At 39.5% G+C, this 18,261-nt stretch overlaps 1 protein-coding gene across 2 annotated transcripts in view; it reads right to left on the bottom strand.

Annotated features, from left to right (window-relative positions):
- Nucleotides 1-4,694: 4,694 nt before the first annotated feature.
- The window catches only part of nup93 (nucleoporin 93), a 29,081-nt gene continuing 15,514 nt past the window's right edge, over nucleotides 4,695-18,261 (bottom strand). Inside the window, exons 5-23 of one of the 2 annotated variants that reach the window (XM_037107094.1) lie at nucleotides 17,012-17,140; nucleotides 16,048-16,122; nucleotides 15,126-15,218; nucleotides 14,825-14,964; nucleotides 14,522-14,654; nucleotides 13,709-13,866; nucleotides 13,418-13,583; nucleotides 13,142-13,235; nucleotides 8,793-8,984; nucleotides 8,578-8,704; nucleotides 8,378-8,450; nucleotides 8,074-8,118; nucleotides 6,598-6,714; nucleotides 6,363-6,481; nucleotides 6,131-6,248; nucleotides 5,851-5,934; nucleotides 5,606-5,734; nucleotides 4,994-5,127; nucleotides 4,695-4,911 (exon numbers count right to left, since the gene is read on the bottom strand). In XM_037107094.1, coding sequence (XP_036962989.1) covers nucleotides 5,017-5,127; nucleotides 5,606-5,734; nucleotides 5,851-5,934; nucleotides 6,131-6,248; nucleotides 6,363-6,481; nucleotides 6,598-6,714; nucleotides 8,074-8,118; nucleotides 8,378-8,450; nucleotides 8,578-8,704; nucleotides 8,793-8,984; nucleotides 13,142-13,235; nucleotides 13,418-13,583; nucleotides 13,709-13,866; nucleotides 14,522-14,654; nucleotides 14,825-14,964; nucleotides 15,126-15,218; nucleotides 16,048-16,122; nucleotides 17,012-17,140 — 2,103 coding nt within the window. In that variant the 3' untranslated portion in view covers nucleotides 4,695-4,911; nucleotides 4,994-5,016. Of the gene's footprint in view, nucleotides 5,128-5,605; nucleotides 5,735-5,850; nucleotides 5,935-6,130; nucleotides 6,249-6,362; nucleotides 6,482-6,597; nucleotides 6,715-8,073; nucleotides 8,119-8,377; nucleotides 8,451-8,577; nucleotides 8,705-8,792; nucleotides 8,985-13,141; nucleotides 13,236-13,417; nucleotides 13,584-13,708; nucleotides 13,867-14,521; nucleotides 14,655-14,824; nucleotides 14,965-15,125; nucleotides 15,219-16,047; nucleotides 16,123-17,011; nucleotides 17,141-18,261 lie in introns of both variants that reach the window. The other variant, XM_037107095.1, reaches the window with a different exon arrangement.

Here is an 18,261-nt window from a genome sequence, read left to right as displayed (position 1 = left end):
TTCCAATCCTCTTACCTAAATGTCTTTTCTCTCTCTCTTTTTTTTTTGTAAAACCTTTTTATGAAAAGAAAAAGAAATCACGTAAATCAATCAGTAGCACAGACAAAACAAATACAAGTGAAAATAAAGCTTATTAAGGATATTAAAACAAGGATACAATCCAATAATTATGTGTACAAAACATAAGATGAAAAGATGAATATTAAATAGAGAAATTAAGAATTAAGTAAGGAGGCAGACGGATGGGTAAAATATACAGAAGTGTCAGGATAAAACGTTTCAAAATTACTCATTCACAAGTGTATTACATGTTTTGTTGATTGTTAATTTAAGTGATTGAACTACTGAGTTTGTTTATAAGAGAAAAAGTGAACATTTGGGTTGTGATCAAGAGAATTTCTGTTTGTGAATAAAAGTGTTGCAATATAGAATGATGATGCCAGGTTACATCACGAGGGTTTACTTGAAATAAAAAATAAAAAAAAATCAAGTGTCAAGGGGTCTCCACCAGGTGTCACTACTGGCAACACAAAGTGCGTTCAGTGCTTTTGTAAGTTGACTCCATCACCACTCACAGCATGTGAAACAGCCCTATAGAAAAAAGCCCATGTGACGGGAACTGTGAAGCTCACATCGACAGATCAGTACCAGGCCTGATATAATATACATCTGAGGTGACTCCTTTTGGATGGCACATAAAATAAAGAAAGATTTCAGAAATCAGATTTCTGGTGTCAGCAGGTCGAAACAGTGGGACGCTCTGCCATAATGTGTCTGTGGTAGAAAACTAGTCTCTCAAGGGAAAGTCATAAATGGGTCACTGCGTTTCCTACGGTGAGAACTCGGCACACCCGCAGGCCGGACCCCATATTCTCAGACGATTGGGTGCGGACCATCTGTTAGTGATGGGAGAAATCACAGCCAGAACGAGTTGTTGATGAGGGAGGCTCCATGATCGATGGGGCGGGTTTGCAGCACTTCATCTCTGGTGGCAGATCAGATGGCCTGAGAATATAATGAATGTTGTAAATGTTTCTTTTCTGTCTATGATGTCTCCACTGTCAAGTCAGCAGCCTCCTTGTGTGGTAGTTCTTCATGGTAAAAAATGTTAACAACAGGGTGTCTGTAGTTCACCTGAACACATGCATCACCTACAGGATAATAGTTTAACAATTTCAGTGATCTCCTAGACTGAATCAATTATTTCACCAAAATTTGATTTATAAATTGAATTTTAAAGTCAAACTACAGAGCATTTTAGGCTTTTATGAAAGCTCTACACTGTACCAACATGTTGGCAAATATGTATTGGACTTTAAGCACCATTTAAATGGCATCTCAACTTCTGTTGCACTGCATTAGCATTAATATGCATTAATAGCATTAATATGTGAGGATGGGATCTGAAAGGCAACAGCCTCAAAGACACTGCCGAGCACAAACCATCCAACCACAGTCCGTCTACACTGGTACGGCATCGCAATGCGCCCATTGTATAGATGATGATTTTAACATTAATCTACATTGGCCATAAGAGACAGTTATTCAGATCATCAAAACAGGGACTTAGCTGTTTCTTCTATAGGAGGATGTACAGACAGATGTGATGTTCTACTAATGAGAGGCATCACAAATCATGATTTCCCTCTGATTTGACAAAGTACAAAGTATCTGTTTTGCTCAGTCTTTTTCACAGTACCTTCTCAGACAAGTTCAGTGAGCTTAAAGGTCCAGAATTTAGTTGTAGAATATATATATATATATATATATATATATATATATATATATATATATATATAACCATAATAATAAAGTCATTTTACAAGATTTCTACTTTTACTGCAGTTCTATATGTGGTTAGCTTTAGTGGTGATGTCATCCCTAGCTTTCTAAGATGGCAGACAAGCGTGTGCATGCGCTACTCAGATCGAGTAGCGACGGGATCTGTTGCCATGATTGGAACACAGTATTTATAATATGTTTAATTAGCACATAATGCCCTGAAACAAAGAAATGTTCTTTTTAAGTTACCTTAGAATAACCCTTTTTTAACTATAGGTCGTCTCTGACAGAATCCGCCATGTTACTACCACAGCCCTGAGTGGACAAAACTAAACTCTGGGGCAGCTTTTGTGTTTTTAACAATCTTCAACCCAACTGCCAGATGCACTGAATTGGACACAATGGCCATTAGGAGAGATCATTTTTGTCAAGCATTTAAAATACATGTAACATGACAACATGATGATATGTTTGAGCCTGATGGTTGCTCCACTCAACTGGATGTTGCAGTTGTTAAATTTCGTGCCACTCAGCTGTAGATTAGAATTTAAAATGCAATATTTAAATTTTCTTGAACTCCACCGTCTGTTTGAAAGCATCCCATTATTGACAACAAAAGCATGTGGTGAAGAGGGTTTCTGTTCATACACCCCACATGGAGAATCCACTATCTGTGGATTTAGGGGATTAGCATATCAAACAGTTAAATCAAACAATTGAAAACCTCAAGACACATTCTTTTGGCCTTGCTCATACCCAGTGAGTTTTACTTTACTGATCATGAAGTTCAATTTCATTTGATGCTAAGGTTTCTCTTTTTGAAATTGAAATTAGCTGTACATTATTATTTCATTGTGCTGCTACAACCCCACGTTCACACAACAAAACAGCAGAACAAAAGAAGAGCAAATATTGGTGATATTATTTATTAAAAGACAAAGTATAACAAAGATTTTATAACTTTATAACTAGAGTATATAAAACACGTCATTGATCACTATGTAAATCTCTCCTTGATTTTATCTTAAATGTGTGTGGCGCTAACATCTGAGTGAACTGACATGTGTCCAAATCATGAAATGGGGGGGTGAAATTTATGTTATGAAAGGATGGAGAAACCATGAAGTCAGCACAGAACAGATTCACATCCATGTTAAACACAATTCTTGCATCAAGTCCCTCAGCAGCATCATGATGTTGTTTTTCGTCTCGTCGGCAGTGGTGCGGTGCCACCCTGGTGTTGTGAAATAGCCGGGTAATAGGAGGTGTCTGTCATCGGCCTGATTCACAACACCAGCTGCAGCACACACACCTGAGAGGCACGTCTTCTGTTGCTTGATGTATTAAAAGACAAAAAAAAACAAAAAACCAATAGAGATGTAGACAGATTATACCATTTACTAAAGCCTGCGAGGGGTCTTCAAGCACCTGATTTTATCCAGTCTGGTTTCATTTACATGCCAGATGATTCTCAGATCGGCAGGCATATTATTAAGTGTTGGAGAGCAGTTGTGTGTCTCTGCTCCTAGCACTGGGTAGGAGTACAACAGCATGGATCCCATAGTACTTGGCTCGGCTCTTTTCATGGCCGTGGATGAACCCAACATCTCTGCACAGTTATGTGGAGCAGCCAAGACAGAATGAGCCTCCATCTGTGTTCTCTCAGGCCAGACTGAAGGACAGAGAGTGTGGGCCACAAATTTAGCAGAGGGGATGGTGGGTGACTGTTGCTTAAGATTTGCATGTGCTCGGCGGCGAGCAAACCTCAGCTTGAGTCTTTTTTTTTTTTTTTTGCCGCTAAAACAAGATTTTCTTAAAGAATGCATGAGAATCTCGCTCCTTTTTTAAACATCAAAAGCATGAAACAGGATCAGGATTTATCAAGAGGAATGTGTTGTTTAGGTTGAAAAAACATCCCCTCCCTTCCATTACCCAAGAAATCAACCCTCTGATACAGACAGAAATATCCCTCCAGTCCTGCAGTCGGGTGAAAGCCAACCGACCATCTGCCAGGGGACAGGACGTGTCACAGATACTGCACTACAGCCTGTGGAAACAACATGGCTACTTCCTAGATCAGTAGTAGTAGACAGTAATTGGTCCATTTTAAACGATGGGGAATTGAAATATCTAAAACTGACTATCCTCAATTACAATTCATCAAGGCAATATTGACAGTGTGCTGCCTGCGTTATATTGACCCTGATGTTGCATCTAGCCTGCAGCTTCTCTTTAAAAAATCATGTGCCCAGTGGCTTACTCCTCTGATCTGACAATTAAACTGCTGACTGTCCCTGTGCACACGTTTATGAATAATCCAACACAAAGTTTTCTTTCAAACCGGCTGTACTCTCACTATTGTGTCAGTTGTGGTTTGATTATCATTTCACATCACAAATTAAGACAGACATTAAGGGGGACAGTGTTGCTGTAAAGTCCAAATCTATTAGTTCATATGACGAATGGAAAGGTGTGATCAAGTCAAAATGTAACACCTTGTTATGAGAGCATTCACAGGGAGCTCACTCTGAGGACTCCAGTGTGAAGCAGCAAATCCTCCTTCTAGTTAGTTGATGACTAATCAGTTCAAACGGTGGAATACCTTTAACCACTGCAACGACCTTGAATAAAAAAAAAACAAGCCTGAAAAGCTGCAGGAAATTGTGATTAAAAGTAAAATTGTCACTTCACCCACTTCCCAAATTAAAATTGAATATTGACAGAACATTGAACTAAAGATTCACAGTAGATGAAGACCTACTGTGTTGTCCTATGTCACTTTTGTCTTATAATTAAAATCAAAGATCTGCACATGCAATAAAAAGCATGAAAACATAATGGATTTTTAAATTGTGGCTAAATTAAAAAGTAATGAACAGTTAATGATTCAAAATAAAAAGACAACTGAAAAGTAAACTTATTTTTTTATTCCAAATCATCAAAGATACAAATATGAACCAAAATGGAGAAAAAAACAAAACAGAACAAAAACAACAGACTGACAATGAAGGGAAGTCAAATGTATGATATAAGGGTGTATCTGTTAACACAATGATAAATGTATTGTATACACAACAAAACAGTGAGTGAGAATGTGTGTGTGTGTGTGTGTGTGTGTGTGTGTGTGTGTGTGTGTGTGTGTGTGTGTGTGTGTGTGTGTGTGTGTGTGTGTGTGTGTGTGTGTGTGTGTGTGTGTGTGTGTGTGTGTGTGGCGTGCATTCGTGTGTTGGCATCTCAGTTCATTAGTAATTCCATCTGCACCAGTCTGGCGTTAGTATCCCCGGCCATGTTGTAGGGAATCATACCAGCGAAGGTGATCAGGGCTCTGGCCTGGCTGCGGAGTTGCTGTTCAGAGACGGAGAAGAAGAAGATGTACATGTACAGCATTAACATTTATTAGTGTTTTTAATATTCTTAATTAAATAAAATCAAACTGCTACAACTGAACTGTAATAATAACAATAAACCTATTTATATCTGAGCCTGAACAATAGGTCAGCATATTTGATTTGATGATTTAAGCTTATAACGCATATGCATATATCAGTAGCCTGTATGTTTGCCTTTAAGTAACGAAAAATTGCACTGAATAATGTCAAAAATGTGTCACATTACATGTTTTCTCCCCAATATTACACCAAAAAGCTGTCAGCTCTCTGTACATGTTATACATACCATTCTTTTTGAATAACTACACTGAAGTGATCTTTATCAAAACATTTTGTTATGTGTACTGATTAACATCAGGATCAGCCTTGGCATTTCAGTGTTGTGTTATAAATCACTGTCAGTTTGACCCCCTCTGCTCTAATGGTCTTCTCACCATGTCTCTGTCTTCTATGGTCCTCTGCGGTCGTCCCGGTGTCCCTGCTGGTGCCCCCTTCAGACGTTTGTGCTGGGTGAACAGGATGTTCATGGTGGCCAGCAGCACTTCAGATAGGTTGTGGCGCACCTGGGAATACAGAGGAGATTTACTACATCTACACTTTTAGAAAGATTTCAAGAATAACACCTCGTTCACGGAGCGAGTGTGAAAGCCCCCTCTGAGTGTTCAGATCTTAATCTCACCTCATCACTGAAGTTCCTGAAAGCAGCCACTCTCTCCTCCACGCTGTCCTGACTAAGAGGAAGAAGCTTCAAACGCTCCATCACCTGATAGAGAAACACAGAGGGACGACTTTAACAGAAGAGCTTCACTCCAAAAAAGTAATTGTATTTTCACAAAATATGACTTTCTATAGATCTATTCAGGATGAGTCAAGGACATTTAAATTACTGCAGTACACGTACAACACTGCGGAACAATTTCACACATCACTCCTGTCTGTATTATCAGAGCTGTACTCACATCGTAGGCTCTGTCAACGTGACCTGCATGATACTCATCAAAGAACGTTGTCAGGTCTAACAGCAGGTAGAAAGTACTATCGACTGACTTCTCTCCTGCTATGCCCTGAGAGCGATACCTGCAGTGGAAAAAGGAAATGATTCGGTTTAAAGCATTTATATGATGCCTCTGATTAGATTTTAAATTGTGCATGGTTGTGTGTGTCTGTGTGTGTATGTCTATATGTCCTTACCTCTCAGCAATAGCCACTGCAGTGTTTTTTAGCCTCTCCTTGTTGGACTGAGGAGCACTTGCCTGGGCAATGACTGGACTTAAAAGCCTGTTCATCAACTCCAACACCTTATCTGGGTTCTACGTAGACAAATAGATAAGAAGAAACAGAGACAGTTAGAACAGCTTTGCTGTGTAGCTTTGCACAACTACTATAAGGCAATAAATGTAATGGTCTAATAAATGGTCTTGCTCACCTTGGCCAGCTCATAGAGTTTGACTGCCTCCTCAAACAAGCCTTTGTTCTCTGCTTCAAGAGCCACTTTACTTATGATAGCTCTGGTGTCCCCAGCAAACTTGTCTATGACTCCAGGCTGAAGGTAGGAGGAAGAGAGGAGATCAGAGTGAGACTTAGAATAAAGCAGTTGGTAGACGGTAGAGCAAAGGGTGACTATCAAAACGTGAGCAATGTCAAGCAATGTGAGGAACCCCGGTTTAAGATCTCAGGTTTGAGTTCAGCTGAAGATGCAATCCCTGTCACTGTCTCCTCATGTTTCCTATCTGTATCTCCACTGTCAAATATCACATAAGAGACACCTGAGCCCTCATTATCAATCAAAATGAATATGCTGTATATAAGGTCTGAGCAATTAGAACGTGAAAACTAACATCACTTTGACATCTAGTAATGGTGGTGGAAATTCTGCATTAGCAAAGCAGTAATAATATGTACCTTTAGGCACCAACTGCCACCAAAAAACGCCAATTAAAACACAGAAGTAGCACTGCTACATTTAATCTTACATAAAGTGGCAGCACCAGAATGGCCTGTTTGATTTTTTTAGCTAATCAGAATCTCTCAGGGGCTGGCCTAAATTGCTCTTGCTTGATTACAGACTCTTTTCAAAGATTTCTCTTATCAGGTGATTTTGCAATTATGCCTTATTCTCTACTTAAAACTTTCACTCTTACAGACCCATCACAGCGCAGAGAACTGTTTTGTCAATATACTTCTGATTCTGACCAAATGCGAGTATTGTAAAACTGGGTTGGAGTCAGGTTCCCAGTGAACTACATGCCCATTGGTAAAAGCACACAGAAAGGTGTCCTGTGCAATATCTTTCTTGTAGGAAATGTCACAGCTGTTTGAGTTGACAGCTAACTGCTGGGTGTAATGTAGTGTTGCACATAACAATCTTGTACTGTAATTTGTAATCCCCTCAAATAGTCAGTATGTAAAGCAAGATAAACCTCGAATGTAATATACTAATTAAATATGTCATTAGCTCAGTAGTTAATAAAGTGCAGCCCACAGTCGGATTCTGACAACCCAGTTAACACAGTGGGTGGGATGAAACATACAGTGATGAGAATGTGAGGGGGAGAAAAGACCCTCAAACACCACATCGTTCATAGTGCTGCAGGCACTGTGAAAAATGTCAAGAAACTTTGGAAGCAAAGGCAACAATGAAAAAGAGTAAAGAGCTTTTTGATAGATGACAGTGGAACAACGTCAAAACATGTAGAAGATGTTTCTGTCCTTGTCTGACTGACTGAAACTCCCACATAGAGCAAAAAAATGAGTGACAGAAGAAAAATGTAAAGCAGAGAAAGAAGAACAAGAAGAAGAGAGAGTCATGGCAAGAGAGCAGGTGAGATGCAAAAGCATGTAACAGAAACACAACAACCACAGCGGAGATAAGAGGGGGAGATCAAAGAAACAATCTTCCCACCTTCCTACTGCCGTCCTTCTCTAATCTCCCCAGAAGCATGTCAAACTGGAAAAGAGACAAACACACGATCCTCAAAGAACATGTTAAGGATACACTGTAATAGCAGTGGAGTAGGTGAACTGGTATTACAGAATGTCATGCAAACTAAGATGACAGCCCTAAAATATATCCTTCATTATGAAATCATCATATTCAGTTTTATGTTTCTTTTGTGGTGATGTATAACTATATTGTATTATATAAAGAACTCTGTTAAAAGACACTGAACCTGTACTGTATTTCTTGATAAACGTGGGTCACTCACCTCTCGACTCTCAATAACCAGTTCACTGACACAACGCATGAACATGTTTTCTCCTTGGCTGTCTTTCTCATTGCTGCATTACAAAACAGTGTAAAGACAGACTGGTGAACATCCCTAAATTAATATGAATGAAACTAATGAATTTGAATCAACATTTCTCACACATGCTCCAATCTGTATCACCATTTTAATGTACTTACCGTAGGAAGTAGAAGTACTGCAGGGCTTCCCGCGGGTCAGTGGACTCAAACTTGCGAGTGTACAACATGAGCAGACGGATAAAGTTAAGACGACGGACCATGGGAGGGTCACCAGGCTCCTGACTCACTACAGAGAACAGATGAAGACATTTTGTTACACTACATCTTTTTTTTCTGCAGTGTCTGCATCAAACACCAAAAATTATTAGACTTACAGAGTTGAGCGCTTTGACCAGACGACTTCAGCAACAGCCGTAGCTCGAACAGGACCAATGCTACATGCACAGCATGACTCCGAAGTCTCTCGACACGAAACAGGAAAGCCACCGCAGCCTCAAACTGAGCTGTCAGGAACAACACCTGGAAATACAGGAAGGGCTGCTGACTCGCAGAGAAGTGGGACTCTCCTGTTGGGAAGAGAGGGAGAGAGGGTGTTAGTTAACAATATCTTAATGTCCTTAATTAAGGTTTTGAAATATTTTTATATGACTTAAAGGTCCGTTATTATGCTAATGTTTTGGTTAATCCTTTCTGGGTGTCTACTTGAACATGCTTACATGCTTTAATGTTCTAAATAACATTCTGTTTTAGTGCCCGTCTCTTCAAGGCGTTCCTTCAAGAAAAGTCCAGCTCACCCTGATTGGTCAGCACTCACAGACCTGAGCAGGCACCACCCATCGTGTTTTCACATCAGCTCTGCCAGCGTATTTTCAAGCATGGCTTTGCTGGGGGCATGGCTAAAGGCTATAAAAATAGTAATGTTTAGACTTGCAAGATATTTATATATTACCTAGACTTGGTTTTGTCTAATTAAAAAAAGACATGGAAATCTCACTCAACTATATGGGACCTTTAAACCTGCATGTAGTAGGAATGAAGTTACACCTCTAGTGTCAGATGTGTTCCCACACATTTCACTCCTGATGTCCCATCTTGCTTCTCTCTGACTACCAGTTTAAACATTTATCATGTTCTTTTGAATAATTGAGAAACTGACACATCAGTTTTAAATGTAACTGTCAGAAAGTAAGTAACAACAGCACCCCCCCCCCCTCTTTGGATGAAAGAGAAAGCAAATAGTTTGATTAGTCACAGGGAATAAAAATCTGATATGGAAAAACAGATTTTACTAATTAATAGATTTCTTTACTTAGTGCAGCCAAAACTGCAAATACAACTTTCATTCAGCAACAAAATTTGATAATCATTTCTGTAAATATTCAACACTTTGACTAAAGGATAGCTGACACATCTTTCAACAGAGGCAGTAGAGGGGTGACAGGTAATAAGACGTGGGGGAGAACGGCTGACTTTCAAGAAGGGTTATCAGCTGGACTCAATCTAACAACACTATGACACAAAGGACAGTCCCACAGAAAGAAATATTTTTACAGTGTGAACCATCATCATGCTCCAAAGTCTGTGTGAACCACTAATATGTTGACTTACAATCCCACCATACATATACCTATACAGTCTTTATTTCAGTGTAACTTTAGATTTAAAAGGTGTAGATTCAGGTTTTACTTTAGTACAAATACATCTGTACAGAATCAAATATAGAAATAACAACTGCCAGGTCCTCCTAAATTGATTAACAAATCGTAAGGCAGCAGGCAAATATTCAATTATTACAGCGACAGAGCAAACAAACTAAAATACTAAAACATCCTGAAAAAATCTATGAAAATTAAAAACTTGAACAACTCACTTAAAGTGTTACTGTCATATTATCACTGAACAGCATATTAGACACATTGTACTACTGTACTCCCTGGGTTGTGGTTTTGTAATAAATCTCGTTTAAAATGGCCCTACACACCCACATGGCGTTTTCAGTGTACTAATGTAATTTCTCTCTCCATCAAAGTCATAAAACAAAGTTCAAAGGAGGGCGAGAGAGAGACAGCGAGGAGGAAGCTGTCAATCAAGCGCAGTCTGTACACAATACACAACCCTGAGCTGGTGCCTAATTAAGGAAAATAACTGAAATCACCTGTGTGGGTGTTTGACTATCTGACAGTTACTATAGAAACCCTTCTTATGTCATTATGGAATTTATTTTTTCATTTATAACAGCCAGTTTAACTCTGGGCCTTGACCTGCCATGTCAACGTTTGACAGTTGCTATGTAACCTAATATTTAACAATTTGAAAAAATGTTGTCAAGTGCAGGTACTTAGTCATCAAGTTTACTTTTTAATTACATTCCTTAATCCTCTTGCTGGCTGAAAGTTTGAAGAGTAGAACAGAGTGGACCATGTCAGCCATTTTATAGCCTTATCTCAGACTTACAGCACTTTAGTTCAAAAAGCGTAAGCGCATGCGAGATGAATAGAGAGGGAGCGAGCGATGAAGAGAAGAAAAAGGACGAAGGAGGAGAGATAAGAGTGTGGGTGTGAGGGATGAGGGCTGCAGCAGAGTGTGCAAACAAGAAATGAGAAAGAACAAAATGCACATGCAATGAGACAAATCAGTGGGAGGAAAGAGGAAAAACAGCAGTGCAGGTGTAAGGAAGAGGAGGATAACAGGAGAGGACAGAGATGCAGCCAGCAAGGGCAGAGAAACAGAGAACAGACGAGGCCGCCGAGCGCTGGCAGTATGTGAGGGAAATGAAGACAGCGCTTTGGGCTTTACGTCCCGCTGTGAAGCAAGATGGAGGACAACAAGGAACACTTTGCCAGACAACTGAGGGAGCCGAGTGGCATGGAGAAAACAGAATGAGGCTTCAGGCTGTACTTCCCACCAAGCAGAGGGAGTGGGAAATAGGAGAGGGTGAGGACTACTGAGAGAGGAAAGGAGTTCAGTCTTATCTGAGTGGAGCAGGATCGGCCTGTGGAGAAGGCAGCACCCAAGGGAGCAAACTGCACTTTGCTTAATGCCCTAACACTCCCCTCTTTTCTGTATCAAGTGGCGTGTGGTTGTTTGAGAGGTTTTTTTTAAATTTTCAAACAGGTTTGGAGGGTGGAAATCAAAGTCACAATCTGATGGATGATGGCCTCAATTGTGTTGTCTATGATTTAGAGGCCTGCAATGACATTTCTTCTAATGTGGTGGGAGCTGTTTTTGGTAAATTTTAAAAATGCAGTGATAAACACTGTGCAGAAGTAAAAAGGTCAGTGCAGGATTTGAACCTCTTGCTCAAGCTTTTTTCTTCTGTAAAACTCCATGTTCAACACCAGAAATACATTCAAGAGACTATTCAAAAGTAACCTTCTTGCTCCCTCTTGTAATTTGACTGCTTTGACCTAGTTTGTTTCAAGCATGCTGAACTCTCACGGTCTTTATTCATTCTCTGTTACCAGAGTTTAAGCTGCAGCTGTTACATTTTACTTTATTGAAGGTATTTGATAAGGTCATTGGACACGATGTTGGAAGCGTTATCCAATTTTCTGCAGAGGCAGCAGGTGACAGTCTGCTGTTACACTTCCAAGCAAATCAGCTCTCTTGACAGAATCATAAAGGCAAAAGAAGAGATGCTATGTTGCTTTTATACAGAGTTAATAATCAATTTATAAACAAATTCTGGCTTAATTTTCAAGAACCTTTGTTCTTAACTTCTCTGACAAAGTGTCATGAATTTGCTAGTGCTTTTGGATGGCTTATTGACTGTAAATAATTTTGCAGAAGCTCAAGAATAATGTAGTGCTTGAAGTTGTTCACTGCTGTGAAGGCAAAAAGTGATCATAGCAGGTTTCTATAGTAGTTGAATTATTCTTGAGACTTGTCTATTAAGGAAAATTGAGATTATCATCCGATCTAAATTTCAGTCAGAAAATGACCTTCAGATGCTGAATGCTCCTTTAACAAAATTTTCAAAAGGAGGCTTATCATACATCTTTTACCTGCAGCCTCCTTTGAGTCCGACATTTCACTCTATTAGCAATATCAAAAGAACAACAGTTTTGTATTGATATTGACTGCATAGTTAAATAGACAACAAGTTTACAGCGTTCAGCTGAAAATGTCTAACATTGGGAATATGGAAAATGTTTAAATATAGAAGAAAAAGTAAGAAAACAGGATGCAAGCAAATCAGGTTATGAGCCGCGATGTGGCTGATCTACATGAAAAACAGTTTCTCTGTCATTGTCCATAAAAAAATCTGAGTTTTATTTCGATTCTGTAAATTATGGCAGAGGGCCAACTGATGCCACAGCAATTCCGAGCTGATGCTACATAACAAAGATTCCAAGCAGTGAGGTATTAAAATTGTAAATTAGAGCAAAAGTGAGCCCTGGTTTTAAAGAGCCTTGGTCGAGGTGGTAAAACTGATACCAGGAAATAAAAAGCTTAAGCAGTGTTATATTATACTTAATTTAAGAGTGGTTGACTAATGCCATAAAAACAACCAGAATGTCAGAGGTTTTTATAAGACAAAAGCTAATAAAAACTTGGAGGTACAATGCTCTCATTTGCAAACAATGTACAGATATGGTCATAGTCATATTGCAATCAATAGCTCATGAGGCAGTGAGTCAAATGTTAAGAAAGTCTGTTCAAAAGGGTCTGCACATAGCCCAACAGCTTCTCAAGTATGACAGAGGAAAGGTTAGTTTCATACCATAGTCCTCCAGAAGCTGTTTCTGTAGCTGTGGAAGAGTCAGTCTGTCCTGAGGAGAGCTGCTGCCGTCATCGTCAAAACACACCTGGTTCAACTGCAGGGACAAAACACAGCGCACAAAACACAACCACCAAGTTGGTTCAAATGAAGACTGCACTATAAAAACAATGTAAGACAATTAATGTCATGTGCAAATCCACAGATTAGCTTTGGTCAGTGTGCTAATCCTTTTGCTTCACAAAATAAAGCAAAAAGAAAAACAGCAAAATGAAGTACCTTAAGCCAAAGATAGTCTTCAGTCTTGTCTGCCACCTCTCCGTGGTTATCACTGATGTCACATTTCCCAATCAGGCAGTAGACGGCTCTCTTGTAGGGGTCGGCGCTGTTTCGCAGCACTCTGCGGTAGTGGAGGCGAAGCTTGTTCTCTGAAGTAGGAGAAAGGCTGCAGTGCAGGGATCAACACGGATGGAAGGAGGAAGGAGAATAGAGAAAGTTTACAATACAGTTTGAAGTTCCTTCACCCATGTAGTCTCAACGTGTAGCTGAGCTGAGCCGAGGCGGTCTCACCGTCTGTCAGGGCTGTTCATGTACTCCTGAAACCAGGTCTTGAAATCTCCCAGCTGATGTTGCACCCTGTTCACAACCTGCATGGCTGCATTCAGATCTCCACAACGCAGACAGTAGTAGATCACAGCCCAAACTGGGTGGCCCTCTATCTCACCATCCTGTACCACACAGACATTTATTACAGTGGTGACTATCTTTCATTTCTTAGTTTTCAGCATGGATTTTAACTAAAGATTCTGTCCACATAGTGTGCTCTTCGTGCTGTTCGTGACCAGGATTATGATGTCGATTACACACTTACACAATTACTGGCCTCAACAGGGGTTCAGCAAGAAAATGCAATATAATAATATCAAAAAAAACCCTGCCATTCAATCTGACTTTTCCAGCAGCTGTCAATCATGGTGGATCAAAACCTGTGCTACAGACTGCTGCTGATTTCTGCGCTTCGCCCACTGTAATGTTCTCTATATTCTCTCTACACGTGTCTGTTGATAGCACAATGATCAGCCTATAAACAAGCCCTGAGCAGAGTGTTCTTAGATTAAGGGAGAGGAAAATAATATCTTATTGTTTTTGACCTGGACATAATTAAAACCTTTTCAATTAAATTCATCATGTAACAGTCCCCAGTAGCAAATATCAGTGAGCTGGATATGAATGTTGATTATGATACTGATACTTGGCAGCCTAGGGCATGTTCACAATCTGACATCTGTTAGCAGGTCTATTGGCAGGTTTATCAAAAATGAAATGAAAGACATTCTGTAAACATGTAATATGAAAAGCATTCAAAATGTGCGTGGGTATTACCTGCATGCCAGGCAGAGGCCCTGGTAGTTTAATGTTGAGGAAGCTGCGGACTAGTTGGTACGTTCCGGGCACTCCTCCTAGCTGGGCCTGATGGAGGTTCCCAAAAACTGTCACCATGGTGTAGTTTTTATAACTGGGAGCAAGGTGATGAATAAACACATATACAAATTGAGTTATCATGCTGCAGTTCGGCTTACGTTTAGAAAGTATGTCCACTGTTTACTTAGGTACACCAAAAGCTTACCCTATACACAAACAGGGCTGACCATGGTACTTAAGAAAAACAAAAACAAGCAGAATCACCTGTTCTCAAGGAAGCTAAGCGCCTGGCGCACAAAGGCCATTTGCATTTCAACAGATGTGCGACTTTTGAGAGTGTCTTTGGCTGGAACAAGTAACACATCTGTCATCTGCTTCACCATTAGCCACATGTCCAAAACATTCTGGAGAGGAGAAGGAAGGTGACAGCCAGTTACATTAAGCCGCGTACAGAGAAAACTGAATCAGACTTGCTGTTAAAGTAAAGCCAACCTATATGTTTGCAGAGAACAAAATGAATAAATGAAAATAGCAGAAGTGAAAAAAAAACTTCTGTTGTTCTTACCTTGTCATCCAGGCTTTCTGCTACAGAAGCACATAAGTCTCCTAGATTGGGCTGAATGTGACCATTTACTATCTTCTCATTGAAAATGTAAATCTGGAAGAGGTGAGAAAAGGTGAGAAAGACGAAAAAGAAAAAAAAATTATAGTTCAAAAGCTCTACAAATTGCTCAAGGTCCTACAGGTGCAATTGAATATTATATATAAGCAAACTGAACTCTGCCTACATCTCCATCTTCAGTTTTAAAAGTAGAATATATTGCTATGACCATCGAGTGAAATGGTTCACAACAAAAAACAAGAAAAAAAGAATCAAAATGTTCAAAAGGTCATCAAAGAGAATGACAAAAACTAGACAAATGACGCCGCACGCAATGTGTCGACACATGGTCTGAAGAAAAAAAAGCCACGTTTGAAGTACTGCGTCATGTAGCAGATCAGAGACTCACAAACAGACAAAGGGAAGGTCAGACAGGATGAGGAAGGATGTTAGAGAGACATACGGGCATAGTGAGAGAGAGAGAATTACCCAGAATACCCCTCTACCAACCAATCAATCAATATGTTTGATCTGCCACTTCCTGCCTTGCTGTGACCCCATTTCAACTGAATGATCTGAACACGCGCATCACAAACAGCATCTGTGTTCAATTAACTTTAACTAAGGTCAAATCAAGAGGTTTTCTTTAGATTTACTGTAACTATCAACACAAATGTGGCAAAAAACAATACAGATATGTTTGCAGTAATTGAGAAAACAGTAAAATACAACTGGCAAATGCACCAATATCAGATTTCAGAACTACATGTCAGACCAGTAGAAAAAAGAAAATGACACCGAGACGAATGGGCTGAACGATATTTTAATATAAAAGATATACATTAAAAACAAATGTGTCTGTGTGATTAGACTGGTGGTGACTCACCTGTCGTCCATAGGCCACCTCCACACTGTCCAATGCACTTCTTCCTGGAGCCGTCACCTCACTAACAAAGCTGGGCTACGATAAAGAAAGGGAGCTTAATAAATACACTGCACTGAAAAAGCAACTTCTAAGGGGAACAGAAACAACAGGCACACCAATCATGTGTATATGAACTTGTCAATTGTCTCCAAATTGACGTTCTTTTTTCAAACTGAATATTTCAGACCCAGAGAGAAGGACAACTTGTCCACAGTTTTCAAATGCCTGTTGCCCAATGCATGCTGGGACAGGCTCCCACAGGATGAAAGTCTTTCCTTTACTCATGAGAAGATAAAAATAGTACCTATGAGTCTCAGATGAAACAGCTATTCTGGTTAGTTTCGAAGTAGACGGCCACGAGTACAGTGTCAGGAAAATCTGCTTGAGAGATTTGAGTCTTGCTTTTATGTAGACATATTGAGTCCAAGAAGTTAAAATATCTTATAATATAGATATCTGTGTGTGTTTGTGTGACCAAATTAAGTCGAGAAGAAATTATGCTGTTGCTGAACTCTTTAATATCAATACATGAATCTATTCTACAGTCCACAAGTTGAGTTCAATATTATTTGTTAAATTCACTATGCTGTAGACAAACAGACAAGGATGTAGGCTTGTAAACCAAGAAAAAAAAGCACCCTAACCCTAACAGTAGTAGTAAAACATGAAGAAGACTTGAGCAGGACTAAATCCACGAGGAGGTGAATTCTACCACCTCAAATTAGCCGACGTACTTCTATAACACACTCTCAACGTATAAAATATCAATATCTAGCATTAAACCACAATATCCAGAAAACAAGTATACACAAAATTAGCTTTCCTTTAAGGTAAACATGCTGTCTAATGTGTCTTGAAGCCTGATACTGTTTGCCTTTTATCGATAAAAACACGTTTTTCTCAGGTTATATCCGTTTACCCGTACCTCCACATCTTGACTGAAGTCTAGGGCGTCCTCTCCTGCTCCGAGTAATGTATGCAAAACTCTCTGCTTCACCTGCTCCCACTGGACCAGCATGGACTCACGGTGGTACTCTTCAGCCAACAGGAACGTCTGAAGCATACAAACGGAAACTGGTACATAATTATACTCAGCATATTACAGCACATAGAGGACATCCTTTACACTTTGCATTTTTGAATATAGCATGCAAACAACTCATGACAGACTAGGAATGATATTTCAAATGTAGTACATTGCACAGCAGCAGGTTTGACTCTGAAGACAAAGGGCCTCACTTGCTGGATGTTACTAGATGTATTTTCTGTTGTTTTGGGAGGTACTGAAATGTCCCCTTCAAATCTCAATAAGTTGAAGTTACATGTATAAATGCTACCAAGGTAACAACTTGATCTATGTGCCACAAATATTTTCGTATGCATCTGGAGAACAAGATTTGTAGGTCAGGACATCTCTGCATCACTACAGTGTTCAGTATTAAGCTGTCGTGTCACACATTCATAAAAAAAAAATTAAAAATGCAGTTTCGGTGTTTGGATATTGCAACAGGCCATACTGCGATGATTATATTTCAAATTCAGCTCTACAGCAAGCAGAAACTTTAAAGTACATTATGTAAATTGGCCTTACCTAGGACACACACGCAAACACCAGATTTAGCAGTAGAACCCTGTCAAGATTGTACTGCTCCGCCAGGACACACTGCAGTCTATTTTAACTCTCCACAGAGACTTAAAGTGAGATAATGGGAACGTGAGATAATTGAATCTTCCACTCTCCAGCTCAGGGAGATACAAATGTAGACTAGAGGCAGAACTAGAGCTACAACTGACTTGGTTAACTTGGTCACTGCCAGAATGTCAAAGCTTTTACATTTAACATTTCTGAGTTGCATCGTCACAACTGAATAACATCTATGATAGATTTGAGACATTTCTGCACAGTAATAAGTCCCAAAGATAGATTTAACATCATATTTGAAATGGTGTCACCACTACATGTATATTTTGTCTACCAGAGAGCTGAATTTGTTTATTCTTTCAACCATAAAATGTTAAGCTCAGTACATATCTCTTTACCACCACTGAACAATCATATTTGTGGGATTCCTATCAACAGTGTTTGAATGTTATGAGTTTATCATATAAATAAATACATTTGTGTGTCTGTCTCAAATAACAGTACCAGCATCTGCTTTAAATGTCCAGAATTGA

This window comes from Acanthopagrus latus, chromosome 8 (assembly GCF_904848185.1).
Source record: "Acanthopagrus latus isolate v.2019 chromosome 8, fAcaLat1.1, whole genome shotgun sequence".
Lineage (NCBI taxonomy): Eukaryota > Metazoa > Chordata > Actinopteri > Spariformes > Sparidae > Acanthopagrus > Acanthopagrus latus.
This window is presented reverse-complemented; position numbering and strand designations above follow the sequence as displayed.